Genomic DNA, 13596 nt, shown 5'->3' on the forward strand with positions numbered 1-13596 from the left:
GGTGTTTTTGAAACCATTAGTGAAAAGGCCAGACTTCAGGGGTATCTGAGGCAGGCTTGAAACACAAGAGTCAGGGTGGCTTCTGGGTAATACCAGATGGCTAGGCCTCAGACTGACAAAGCCTCTTGGATGAGGGGCGAAACGTTTCTTTTTAACAAAAAAACGAAGTCCAGATGACATGATTCAACCTTTTTTGTTGTTATATACCTGGATGACTGAGAAAACAAACTTTGTGTTTTTGAAACCATTAGTGAAAAGGCCAGACTTCAGGGGTATCTGAGGCAGGCTTGAAACACAAGAGTCAGGGTGGCTTCTGGGTAAGATGGCTAGGCCTCAGACTGACGAAGCCTCTTGGATGAGGGGCGAAACGTTTCTTTTTAACAAAAAAACGAAGTCCAGATGACATGATTCAACCTTTTTAACTGATGGGACTGACTTCCTGATGGAAAAAAACATCCTTTTGGTTTTATCAGCATTTTGGACAAGTTTGAGACAGAACAAATCTGACTGGATGATGTCAAAGGCGAATTGCAAAAGCTGGAGAGCCTTAGCAACTGTTTTGGTTCGACAATAAACAACTGTGTCATCAGCATAGAAATGTAAGGATACACCAGGGATGCTTTGACCTACATTACCTATGTAGATTGTAAAGAGGATGGGTCCTAAGACTGAACCTTGTGGTACACCATTACTGACTATTAGATAACTGGAAGAAATACCATTATGTTGAACACATTGTCTCTGATCTGAAAGACACAGGTAATTAGAAAACCAACCAATGGTATGAAAAAGTAAGACAGTATAACTTAGTTATCAAAAGTGTCTTACCTGCTGAGAAGACAAAGAGCTGGACTGTTGCTCAGTGGTCCAACGTCCTTTTTTCAGAATTAAGTTAATTTTGTACATAATTTGGATATCAAGGTCCCAGAGTTTGGAGGAAGAGTGGAAAGGTCCAGAATCCACATTGATTGAAGTCCAGAGTGAAGTTCCCAGTCAGTGATGGTTTTAGGGTTGTGTCCTTTGCTGGTGTTGGTCCACTGGACCAAGTCCACTGGACTTTCTAAAGACCACAGCCAGGTAAGACTCTTCTAATGTTGTCTCTGGTTCAGGAGTGGCTGGACTCGAGGACCAAGACATTTTTAACTCATGCCTAGAGTTAATCAGTGCAATATGTGAATCTATGTAATATGAGTTTCACTTTCTGAAGAGATTAACAAAAAAAATTCATCATATTCTAATTATTTTAGACATACCTGTAAACATGACCACTTTAAAAAGAGCATGATAATCTGATCTTTTAATCATCTTTTAATAATAAATAAATAAATGTATGTGCTGTGAAGCAAAGCTGTAACTGTGTTCATTTCAGCAACACTTTTAAAGTGTTTAATCTCTAAACTAAGGTCTGGAAATGGGTGATCGGTGGTGGTGGGGCTCTGCAGTAATGAAAAGAGTGCCAAGAGTAAAACAGCAAATAAATCCTTGTGTGACAGGGAGCACTTTGCCTCTGCAGTGTGAAAAAGCTGAATATGCCATCTGGTGAATTGATGAGCTTTAGTTAGCTGATGGTTTGGAGCTGCAGGCTGCAGACCGCAGCCTCACTGCCTCCACCTGCTGTGAATGCTAATAAAGTCATTTTATCGCCAGCGACCATCTCCAGCACTTGCACACAGGCTTCAACCAGTCAAAACTGTGACCGAGGGCAGATGATGCACTTAAATTTAATTTTAAAATGTGAACTTTAATCCTTTAGGTTTTACATTTATTTTCTGACAAACTCTTGAGTCTGGCACTGTTCAGTTTGAAATATTTTATTGAGCTTTACACGGACAGCGCAGTCGTTCCAGCAAGGTCGACATTCTGCAGTGTTGGCTGCATTTCCCAGGTTGCACCACGCTAGATAAGTAATTTGTTCTTTCTGCAGGTTCATTGAGAATAATGACATCCAGGAGCTGTCTAAGTATACCTTCAGAGGGCTCAAGTCCCTGACTCACCTGTGAGTAGTTTTGTTTTGTGGAGAAGATTCTGCAACGTGAAAATCAAACAAACGTGTCACATGAAGTTGATTTCTGCTCATTTTTCTCACTAGGACAGCAGAATAAAACCGTGACATACGTTATAATTTCACTGTCACTTTGCAGATCTCTCTCTAACAACAACCTGCAGCAGCTGCCCAGAGATCTCTTCAAACATCTGGACATCCTCACAGACCTGTGAGTGTGAAATCACATCCTGATGCGCTTCAGTCACCCTGAGGCGTTACTGGACATGTGGCTGGTTTGAGTGTGTGAGGAACAATCATTGGTTTGAACGATTTATTTGGAATTTAAATACATTTAATGTGTATAAAACACCCACAGCCCTGTTAAAGTGCCAGGCTTTTGTCATGTAAAAATTAAGACCATGTTAAATTATTTCAGATGTTTCCCTGCCTTGAATGTGTTGATGCTTTTTGGGTAGAAGTTTATCACAAAACTTTCAACAGTTTTTCCAGATTTGTTAAAAGTCTGTTGGATTGTGAGGGTATGTTTTTGTGCCTACCTCATTTTAACAAACTTTTAATGTCCTTCTCTTTTTGCTTATTTCCCCTGTCTGTCACTCAGAGACCTGCGTGGGAACTCTTTCCGCTGTGACTGTAAGATCAAGTGGCTGGTGGACTGGATGCAGAAGACCAACACCTCCGTCCCTGCCATCTACTGTGCCAGTCCCTTTGAATTCCAGGGACGCAGAATCCACGATCTCGCCCCGCGAGACTTCAACTGCATCACTGCAGGTTTTATCTCAGTTTTCTGTGGTGTTGCGTTATAAATGGTTTGTAATTCCTGTCCGTTCTGTCCGCCAACAGATTTTGCCGTGTATGAAACCTTTCCTTTCCACTCGGTGTCAGTGGAGTCATACGAGTTCAATGCAGACCAGTTTGTGGTCTTTGCTCAGCCGGATTCAGGGTTCTGCACCCTGCATGTGTGGGACCACGTAGAGCTGACCTTCAAGAGGTTTCATAACATCACCTGTAAGTTTAGTTAATGATTGGAAAATGGAAACAAATGAAAACTAAAATGTTAAGAATGAAAAACTTGATGCTTCTTTTCTCACACAGCTCGTTCAGCCGTTTACTGCAAACCTGTGGTGATAAATAACACTCTTTACATGGTTGTGGCTCAACTTTTTGGTGGATCTCATATATACAAGTAAGACTTATTCATCTGCACAACAAAAAAACTTCCAACAATAAGAACAGCTTTTGTTGGACAAGTACACAACACATATTTACTTTGTGCTGTTTATTCCTTGACAAAATGAGAATCCTTTGATGCCAGAGATTTAGTCAAACTTTGAAAATAAAGTCCGTGCACGACCTCACTCAACATTGTGAAATTTTGCACAGTGTATTAGAGCTCAAAGTATGTGTTGTGGACGACTGTCTGCTACAACATCAATCTTGAGCTCAGTCACTGTTAAACTAAGTGCTAGCCATTTTTGTGTTTGCTATAGTCTATCTGTAGTTGCCATCTTGAATTAGGTTGACTCCAGTGGTGTAATCCACATTTTTGTACTGGGTATACTGAGTTTAGAAACCAAAGTACACTGGTTAGTACAATGTAATCGTCAATTTGTTTTGATTTTTAAGCGTATTGAACATTCCCAAATTTCTCTGATGCTTATATTTGAATAAATGAACAACAAACTTTGTACAATGGTTGGCTTTGTATTAAAAACACGTTATAAAATTGATAAAACAGTATCAAAGCAAAGTGCTGCATACAAATAGATTGTTACGGAAGTGTTTACCGTTTAACGAATCAATGACACGTGTCTAATGATGTATCATTGGGCACTTTTAAGTAGGTATACTGAAATTCTTAACATTTTCTAGTGGGTATACTCCGTATACTCGAGTATCGCATACACCTCTGGTTGACTCCAAGTGTTAATAGTTGTAGAAGTACATTAAATAAATACGATTAGAATGTTTTATTAAAACATGTCGTGTCACATTAATTACTTTTTCATTCAACCTTTATTTAGACAGGTTAATCCCATTGAGCCTTGAGGACTCATTTACAAAACAGACCTGATTTTTTACTTTACTTTACTTTATTTTTTACATTTACTTTACTTTACTTTGCCAACAGACAAACAGGGTTAACTCTGACATTTAATGCTAAAGTTTTAAGTAAAGATCCCACATAATGAGTGCTGCTCAGAGCACTTGGGGAAAATTCTCAGCTACCAGTTCAGATTCTAGCTCAATGTCTAATATTGTATTTTTGTGGTTTTCTAAGGTCAGTCAGCTGTGGTGACCACTGGGACTTGGGTTCACTCAAAACGTTAATCAGTTGTAGACGTACTTCCAATAATTAGTTTTTGAACATTTTATTAAAATCAGTCCAGTGTTTCATGAGACGTCTTGCTAATGAACATGTATGTAATGAACACACAAGGGCAAAAACATTATCACCTGCCTTTTGTCGGTGGGTTATAATGAGATGAGATTAAGAGCATGTTAATGAAGTGAAAGGATATAAAACAATAAAGCTGGTATGGTCAAACAGTCGACATGGCTTTGAATAGCTAGCTGTTTTTTCGCTACGTTTCCTTTTAATTATCATTTTGTTTTCAATTATATAAATAAAAAAATAAACTTTGCATGCATCATTTGTGAACATCTATTTTTGTCATTGTTGTCCATTGTTATCACTCTTTTTTTTTAAATTCAGGTCTCTCTTGTAAATGAGTCCTCGTGGCTCAATGGGACTAACCTGTTTACATAAAGGTTGAATGAATGAAAATAGAGTGGAAACAGGAGGAAGCAGTGAATCAGTGCATCTGTACCCTGAATATATAAACCAGTCCTCAGATCACAAGTAGTCAGACTGAAAGAAGTCTTGTACATCGCAGTAATTCATTGCTCAATATTTTGTAGAATGTCATAAAATGGTTTATTTCAACAAATGGTTCCATGTGCTTGATGTCTAATGTTTGTGGTCTTCAGACTGACAGATCTCCCTGCTTCTGGTCTAACCAGCTGACACTACCTTCACAGTAGAACTGATCTCATCACTCAATGACCAATTTATGTTTTTTTTTTTAATTTTATTTAATGTTAAAACTATTGTTTTAGTTGTGAATAAACTGATGGTCTTCCTGTGACCTCAGGTGGGAAGAGGACCCACAGCGGTTTATAAAGATCCAGGATATCGACACCAGTCGCGTGAGGAAGCCTAACTTTGTGGAGACCTTCCAGCTGGATGGGGAGTGGTATTTTATTGTGGCAGACAGCTCCAAAGCAGGCTCCACCAGCATTTATCGATGGAACAGCAATGGCTTCTACTCCCATCAGTCCCTCCATCCCTGGCATCGGGACACCCACGTGGAGTTCTTGGATGTTGGGGGAAAGCCTCTTCTCATCCTCTCCAGTGCCTCTCAACCACCGGTGGTTTACCAGTGGAACCGAGGCCAGAAGCAGTTTGTCTTCCACTCTCAAATCACAGAACTGGCCGACGTGCAGATGGTGAAGCACTTCTGGGTGAGGAAGGTTCTTTACCTCTGCCTCACGCGATTCATTGGGGACTCCAAGGTCCTCCGCTGGGAGGGGCAGTGGTTCATGGAGATCCAGACTCTCCCATCTCGGGGTTCAATGGCCGTGCATCCCTTCTCGGTGGGCGCACGGCAGTACCTCATTCTTGGAAGTGACTTCTCCTTCTCCAGAGTATACCTGTGGGATGACCTCACTCAGCGCTTTCAGCTCTTCCAGGAGCTCAACATGAGAGCCCCGAGGGGGTTCAACCTGGTGTCCGTCGACAATAAGGACATTTTGCTGGCCGCCAGCTTCAAAGGAAACACTCTGGCCTACCAGCACCTGGTGGTAGACCTCAGTGCCACATGAACACGCCAGAGCATCAAGTGGGCTTTCTCATTATAAATACAATGTGCCAAACAAAAGTGCAAAATGTTTAAGCCATGCAAATGCAAGTTTGCTGTTTCCTCTGATGTAAAAGTGCAAGTAATGAATTAAATGATAGCTGAAGTCATTTGTGATGCACCGATCTCTAACAGCTGAATGAAATCAACGTGTCCGTTAACACAAGTGTCAAGTAACTTCTGCAGTGTATACAACCAAACCAGGACAATGTTGTTTTTGAACATTTGTTTTGTACTCAACTAATGTTTTAATAACCTGCATGTGCATTTACTGAATTATTTCTGGGATTACACTTAATTTTAGATGAGTGAGAGGAAAACTAAAAAAGATTTTGCGAGTTTCTTGATGGACTAAAACCTATTTTGCATGACACTGTGTAGTCAAATCAAACAAGGTTGCACTGCAGACCTTCTGATCCGTTATTATTACAAAGAACCCACAGATGGGTCATTTGTTCTGCAATAAATAAAATTTAAAGAGTTGGCAGAGCAGAACAAAAACAGAGGTCATAAAATAATTCAAAATTTGAAACTACAGGTGTGAATCTGTTTATGCTTATTATTGCATTTCCTTCTTTTTCTGAGAATCATGTGTTCCACAAGAAACAACCAATGAGTCTTATGAGCACTGTGTTAAAATCAAATGTGAATAAATGTTATTTTAAAAAAAGTTGTGATTTTTCTCCTTAAATTATATTTTGCACAGACACAAACAGTAATAGTTGTTGTTTTAGACATGGTGAGTATTGTGAAAAATCACTGTAATGCCACTTTAATTTGGGATATGTGACTTATCAGTGCTGCTCATTATCTCATGCTGCTGATTATCTCATTTTGCTGTATTCATCTACTCACTACAGACTCATGTTTGGGCTGCTGTTGAATATACCGTATTGCTTTACATTATTAATGTTTAGCGTATATCTTAGTGTATATCTTAGATCCTTGTATACTGGTTTTTTTTTATACAAACCAGATTCCAAAAAAGTTGGGACACTAAACACATTGTGAATAAAAACTGAATGCAATGATGTGGAGGTGCCAACATCTAATATTTTATTCAGAATAGAACACAAATCACAGATCAAAAGTTTAAACTGAGAGAATGTATCATTTTAAGGGAAAAATCTGTTGTTTCCAAATTTCATGGTGTCAACAAATCCCAAAAAAGTTGGGACAAGTCCATTTTTACCACTGTGTGGCATCCCTCCTTCTTCTTACAACACTCAACAGACGTCTGGGGACAGAGGAGACCAGTTTTCAAGTTTAGAAATAGGAATGCTCTCCCATTCATGTCTAATCCAGGCCTCTAACTGTTCAATCGTCTTGGGCCTTCTTTGTTGCACCTTCCTCTTTATGATGCTCCAAATGTTCTCTATAGGTGAAAGATCTGGACTGCAGGCTGGCCATTTCAGTACCCGGATCCTTCTCCTACGTAGCCATGATGTTGTGATTGCTGCAGAATGTGGTCTGGCATTATCGTGTTGAAAAATGCAGGGTCTTCCCTGAAAGAGATGACGTCTAGATGGGAGCATATGTTGTTCTAGAACCTGAACGTAGTTCTCTGCATTAATGGTGCCTTTCCAGACATGCAAGCTGCCCATGCCACAAGCGCTCATGCAACCCCATACCATCAGTGATGCAGGCTTCTGAACGGAGCGTTGATAACAACTTGGGCTATCCTTGTCCTCTCTGGTCCGGATGACATGGCGTCCCAGTGTTCCATAAAGAACTTCAAATCGTGACTCATCTGACCACAGAACAGTCTTCCATTTTGCCACACTCCATTTTAAATGACCCCTGGCCCAGTGCAAATGTCTGAGCTTGTGGAGCTTGCTTAGAAATGGCTTCCTCTTTGCACTGTAGAGTTTCAGCTGGCAACGGCGGATGGCACGGTGGATTGTGTTCACTGACAATGCTTTCTGGAAGTATTCCTGAGCCCATTCTGTTATTTCCTTGACAGTGGCATTCCTGTTTGAGGTGCAGTGACGTTTAAGGGCCCGGAGATCACGAACATCCAGTAGAGTTTTACGGCCTTGACCCTTACGCACAGCGATTGTTCCAGATTCTCTGAATCTTTTGATGATGTTATGCACGGTTGATGATGATAACTTAAAAGTCTTTGCTATTTTACACTGGGTAACACCATTCTGGTATTGCTGCACTATCTTTCTGCGCAACAATGGTGGAATTGGTGATCCTCTTACCATCTTGGCTTCTGAGAGACACTGACACTCTGAGAAGCTCTTTTTATACCCAATCATGTTGTCAATTGACCTAATTAGTGTTAATTGGTCTTCCAGCTGTTCGTTATATGCTCAATTTCCTTTTTCCAGCCACTTATTGCTACTTGTCCCAACTTTTTGGGGATTTGTTGACACTGTGAAATTTTGAATCAACATATTTTTCCTTTAAAATTTTATATTTACTCAGATTAAACTTTTGATCTGTCATCTATGTTATATTACGAATAAAATTCAGTTTTTATTTACAATTTGTTTAGTGTCCCAACTTTTTTGAAATCCGGTTAGTATTTTATATTTTTGCTATTGGGTGTAACTGGGACATGGAGTTCACAATTTCGTTCCACTTCATGTACAACATGTGATGCGAATGACAATAAAGATACTTGAACTTGAATAAATCATAAGTCATAGATATGAGAGAATCTCATGAATATGACTAACAGCACCTTTTTTTTCATATGAATGGCGGAAACGTAGACATATGTGGGCGGAAATAGTCGATTACGTAATGCGTCAATAACGTAACGCAATCGCTCATGTCTATATGCGTATAATTGGCGCAGATATGATATTCCTGAACATAACTCTGGGTGCGCTCGATTCTATTACCAACCTGTTCGCGTGGGCGGAAACTCGTTACTCACGTCATGCATTACAACAGATATCACCGCTTTTCCGTACGGGCATTAATTGTAAACGCACAAAATCTTTGTTAGCATGTAAACGTTAGCATGATTTTACAACATCATGGCGAAGAAGAAGTGTCCTGTAACAGCTGACATGAAAACTGAAGCTCAGAATTTCCCTTCAACGAACAGTGTCTGAAGTTGTTTGCTATTTGACGGGACGTAGTAATGTTTTGCCTCTTCTAAAGCGCTGGTAGTAGATGTTAGTTTCAAAGCTAGCTGTCTTAGCCTCTCGTTAAGATTAGGGAAACTAGCATCCGAATTTCCGCCTTCCCAGTTTTGGCGTAAAAATGCCTAACGCCTCCGAAACGACCCTGCCGCCTGAGTGGGACGACGATGAGCGAATGAACTTTCTGTTCTCCGAGTTCAAGGAGAACCGAGACGTGAACACCACGGACTGGGACAGTAAGATGGACTTCTGGACGGCTCTGATCACGAAGAGCTGCAGGGAGTGCGGCTCCGTGCTGGTCAACCTGCAGGACCTCAACAAGACCTTCCGGAGGAAAGAGAAGTCCCCGCTGGGCTTGTCCACTGTCCTCCAGTCCATGGCCAGGTACCTGCGGTGCTGTCAGCTCTGGGCTGCTGTCTGTCAGTCAGATTATATAAAGTGTGTGTTTGACCTGTTGTGCAGATGTGGGCAGATCCAGAGGGAGTCCGAGTTTGCTGCCAGTGTGGACTGTGGGTGGGTGTCCTGGAGTGTGGGCATGCTGCTGGTGAAACCACTCAAGTGGACCTTCTCCACGCTGCTGGGGAGCAGCCGGGTTCCTCTGGAAGAGTGCTTTGTTGTTCTTGACCTAGTAAAGGTTTGTCAGTCTCAGCATCACAGTGTGCTGGACCTTGGATTCATGCACACATTTAACCCTTTCTCTTTGCAGTACAACCAGCAAACCATTTAACACTTCAACACACAAATCGTTGGAGCTGGTTCACAGATGCAGATCTGGTCTGATGCAGTCCAACCTCACATTTTATTCTAACTGCTTTAGAAGAATTTCAGATTTGATCCTAATCCAGTGGACTGGATTCATCATGTATGCGTGTCAGCGACGTCCTCACCTACTGTCTCCCCCTCAAGTTTGTGTCTCTCACCAATGACTGCCAGAGTCAGTTTAACGTTTGTTCGTGATTATTTTGTAATTGTCAGTCTTTGGAGCGATGGAGTCAGCCATGGACCAGATACTGGTGAATTTGTTGACCGGTGTGAGTTCTGCTTTTATAGTTAAAGTTCTCTAAAACTTAAGCTGAGCACGTCTGGTGCCCCCATCCCCTCAGACCATCGTCATCCATCAGCTTGTTGCTCAGGTGGAGAGTTGAAAGTACCTCAGAACCATAATTAACAACAGACTGGAGTTTAACTTAAATGTTGACAAGGGGTCTACAGCAGACGTGGGCGATATGTGGCCCGAGGGCCAAAAGTGGCCCTTGAACACTTCATCCGGCCCCCAATATTCTTTTCTGATAAGAAAACAACTTTTAAATAAGTCGATGAAAACAGCATTGTTTCAGTAAAACAAAACAAAAAAACTAACAACCTATGGATTAAAATAGGCTAAAACTTTTTTTTTTTTTTAAGTTGTTTCCAGAATTAGACTGAACCTTAAAAATTCCAAAAGACAAACATTAAACATTTTTGTGCACTTCGGCTGACAATAGGGCTCGTTTACAAATTATGTCTTATATTCCTAAATAATATTTTGGAGCTATATTTTTACCAAACATGTTAACGACACTACAGCAAGAAGAAACCTGAAGAAGTCCTCCAAAGGATCAGCCTTAAAGAAATTATATTTTCCAGTTCTCTATGCAGCCCTTCGATTGCTTCATATATCTTTACCTGGCCCTCTGGAAAAAAAATGTTGCCCACCCCTGAACTCCAGTACAGTGTTGTCACTGCCTTGTGAACTTACTTTGTTATGTTGACAAGACTTCAATGGTGCTTTTGAAGAAAAAAAAATAAAAAAATCCTACATCGAGTCTGTTTCAACCTTCTCCTTTTCCATGGAAACACCAACATCAAAGCCAGAAATTTACTCTCAAAACTGATAAAAATGTGAAGCAAAGCAATGGGTGCAGAGCAGCGTTCAGTGTTCAGAGGCCTGATCCGTCCTGAGTTCTGGTTCTGGCCCTCTGGATCCAGACAGGCCACCTCCTGTCAGCACCAGCACATTCAGGAAATTCTTACAGACACATTTATCCGTTTCTTTTTGTTTGCAAATATGTGGAGAGGGTAGTGAGTTGTTTTATTTATTTATTGTTTTTAAGATATTATTTTTGTTTTAACGTGTTTATTTTATTAATCTTATACCTCATGCTATGATCATTTATATAAAGATTAGATTTATTCTTCCTATGCTTGTTGTCTTGCCTCTTTCACTTGCTGCTAACGAAATTGCCCTTTGGGAACACACAACTAAAGTTGAGTTAAACTAATCTTTTTTTTTTTCCAGGAGAAGGCAGCAGAGTTACTCAAGGTTTACCAGAGCAGTGAATTTTCAAGCTGCTCTGTCGTGTCATTTCAAGAGCTCTGTTCTCTGTCGTCGGACATCTGCGCTGACGAGAGCACCCTCTGCATGGCTCTCCTGCAGCTGCAGAAGGACAAGCAGGTCGTCGTTTCCTTACACGAAGGAGACAAGGTAAGTCATCACTCGGCCAACGTAAAAACAAAACGCTTCGGTTGTCGTCGTACGAGGGTTCTTGTGCAAGAAATGTCGCATTCTTTCTTTCCAGATTGTTAAATTCTGTCAGCCGGGGCAGGAGCGAGTGTCCCCCCTGAGCGATGTGGATATCGGCGTCTACCAGCTGCAGCGCAGTGAGAAGCTGCTAGGAGAGCGGGTGCAGAAACTGAGCCTGGAGGCTGACGGGTACGGTCCAAGCATCAACTTCTAATCTGGCCGTTTAGTTCCATTATGCTCGAGGTGATTTATATTTCTGCAGAGGCAATGTGCGCAGCGTTTGGTTCTGTTAGGATGAGATAAATGTGAAATAACTGGTTCTGTGTGCAGCTCGAGCTGATTATCTCCAGACACTGAATTAAAATGATCTGTCTGTAGGTGCACAGAGGACGCACGGAATCTGCTGCGGGAAGGGAAGAAGTCTCAGGTTGTTTTAACTGATAATTGTAAAAAAAACCTACAGTGGTTACAGCCGGACACGTGCCAGCAGTTATTAATTTAGTTATCTTCATCTGCCCCAAAGGCGCTGAGGTGTTTGAGAGGCCGCAAGAGGGTAGAGAAAAGAGCAGACAACCTGTTTGCCCAGTTGGAGACAATCAGAGGAATTCTGGACCGAATAGCTCAGTCCCAGACTGATAAGATGGTACAAAGCTGCGTTAACTGGTCACAGGTCTGTCGGCGTGCATGTTGTCTGTACTGACAGTTTTCTGGCTGCGTGTAGGTCATGCAGGCGTATCAGGCCGGAGTGTCTGCCCTGAGGCTCTCTCTCAAAGACATGAGCGTGGAGCGAGCCGAGACGCTCGTGGATCAAATACAGGAAGTACGTACTTGATGTTAGAACTGTGGATTGTATGTTTAATGATTTTATTCGACTCTTATTATCTTCACGTGTTTCTCCATTAGTTATGTGACACGCAGGATGAGGTGAATCGGACCATTTCCAGTGGCGTGATCACTGCAGGTACGTCATTCTGTCGGTGCTGGATCTTTAATGCACCCGAGGACACGGCAGAGGTTAAAGTTTGATTTTTATTGTTTAGATGAAAACGTGGATGAGTTGGAGGAGGAACTGAAGGCTTTGTTGGATGAGTCGAAGCCGGGTTCCATTTCAGACCTACCCGCAGTCCCAACGAACGGTCTGGGACCCTCCAGGGAGTCGATCCTCAGCTCGCTGCCTGACGTTCCTCGCAGCCACTTGGGTGTTTCCACTGACGAGCTGGAGGAAGAACTGAATCGATTAACGGTGTCAGGCACAGGTTCGTACGTTTTGGTTTTCTCAGCTCGTCTCTCTGGCTACCAGTTAAAGGTAACTTATGATCGACTCTGCATTCAGGCTTTCAGCAGAAGAAAGTCACGTCAGCAGGCAGGAGGTTGGAGCCGACGCAGTGACGGTACAGAGACGACCCTCCGGAATATCTCCATCATCGTATCCAGGAAGCTGTGTCTCTTCCAGTCGATACGCATTCATCCAAGTAAAAACATTGCTCCTATTAATAATTGGAAAAGAGAAATCAGGTTATAAACAATGCACTTTATCCCCTTTTTAATAAAGAAAAGTTCTTTGATGCGGAGAGACATGCCAATTTGGACTCGTAAATGACGTATTGCACATTAATTTTCTTTGAAACGTGTTTATTTTTCATTTGAAGAGTCAAGACAAACATGTAAGTCTTTGAAAGCTGCTCTTTAGCATGTTGGAGCTAAACCCGACAAGAAAACAACCGAACTAATGGTTTATTGTGTGTATGTTCTTATTTGTCACACAGCGTGTTAAAGTGGCCTTCTAAAATGTACATATGTGCTGAAATAGTTAAGAGAATGCGATGCTAAATGATTTATTATAGCTGAATATAAAAGGCCTCTGAGGACTGAAGGACCTGAAGGGAGTTTAACCAAACGTGTTCTTCAAAATAAAACTTGTTTTCATCAGTTGTTGGTGGATGATTTAAGGTTTTACATCGAGCAGATATGAAACTATTCCTTGTCGGTCTTATTCCACATCACGGAAATAAACTAGGGATGCACGATATTATCGGCATGGTATCGGTATCGGACGATATTAGCGTTAAA

General features: G+C 41.4%; 2 protein-coding genes across 3 annotated transcripts in view; both read left to right on the plus strand.

Moving 5' to 3' along the window:
* Positions 1–5999, plus strand: part of lgi3 (leucine-rich repeat LGI family, member 3) — a 10632-nt gene extending 4633 nt beyond the window's left edge. Inside the window, exons 4-9 of one of the 2 annotated variants that reach the window (XM_037680574.1) lie at positions 1925–1996; positions 2142–2213; positions 2604–2773; positions 2846–3010; positions 3098–3188; positions 5158–5999. In XM_037680574.1, coding sequence (XP_037536502.1) covers positions 1925–1996; positions 2142–2213; positions 2604–2773; positions 2846–3010; positions 3098–3188; positions 5158–5887 — 1300 coding nt within the window. In that variant the 3' untranslated portion in view covers positions 5888–5999. The remainder of the gene's footprint in view (positions 1–1924; positions 1997–2141; positions 2214–2603; positions 2774–2845; positions 3011–3097; positions 3189–5157) is intronic. The other variant, XM_037680575.1, reaches the window with a different exon arrangement.
* Positions 6000–8948: 2949 nt separating this feature from the next.
* chmp7 (charged multivesicular body protein 7) lies at positions 8949–13115 on the plus strand. Its single transcript, XM_037680576.1, has 10 exons — positions 8949–9407; positions 9486–9657; positions 11302–11487; positions 11582–11715; positions 11905–11953; positions 12050–12169; positions 12248–12346; positions 12430–12487; positions 12567–12782; positions 12860–13115. The coding sequence occupies exons 1-10, from the start codon at positions 9145–9147 to the stop codon at positions 12913–12915; spliced, it is 1353 nt and encodes a 450-aa protein (XP_037536504.1). The 5' UTR covers positions 8949–9144; the 3' UTR covers positions 12916–13115.
* Positions 13116–13596: the final 481 nt, after the last annotated feature.

This window comes from Nematolebias whitei, chromosome 8 (assembly GCF_014905685.2).
Source record: "Nematolebias whitei isolate Nwh7 chromosome 8, NemWhi1, whole genome shotgun sequence".
In the NCBI taxonomy this organism is placed as follows: Eukaryota; Metazoa; Chordata; class Actinopteri; order Cyprinodontiformes; family Rivulidae; genus Nematolebias; species Nematolebias whitei.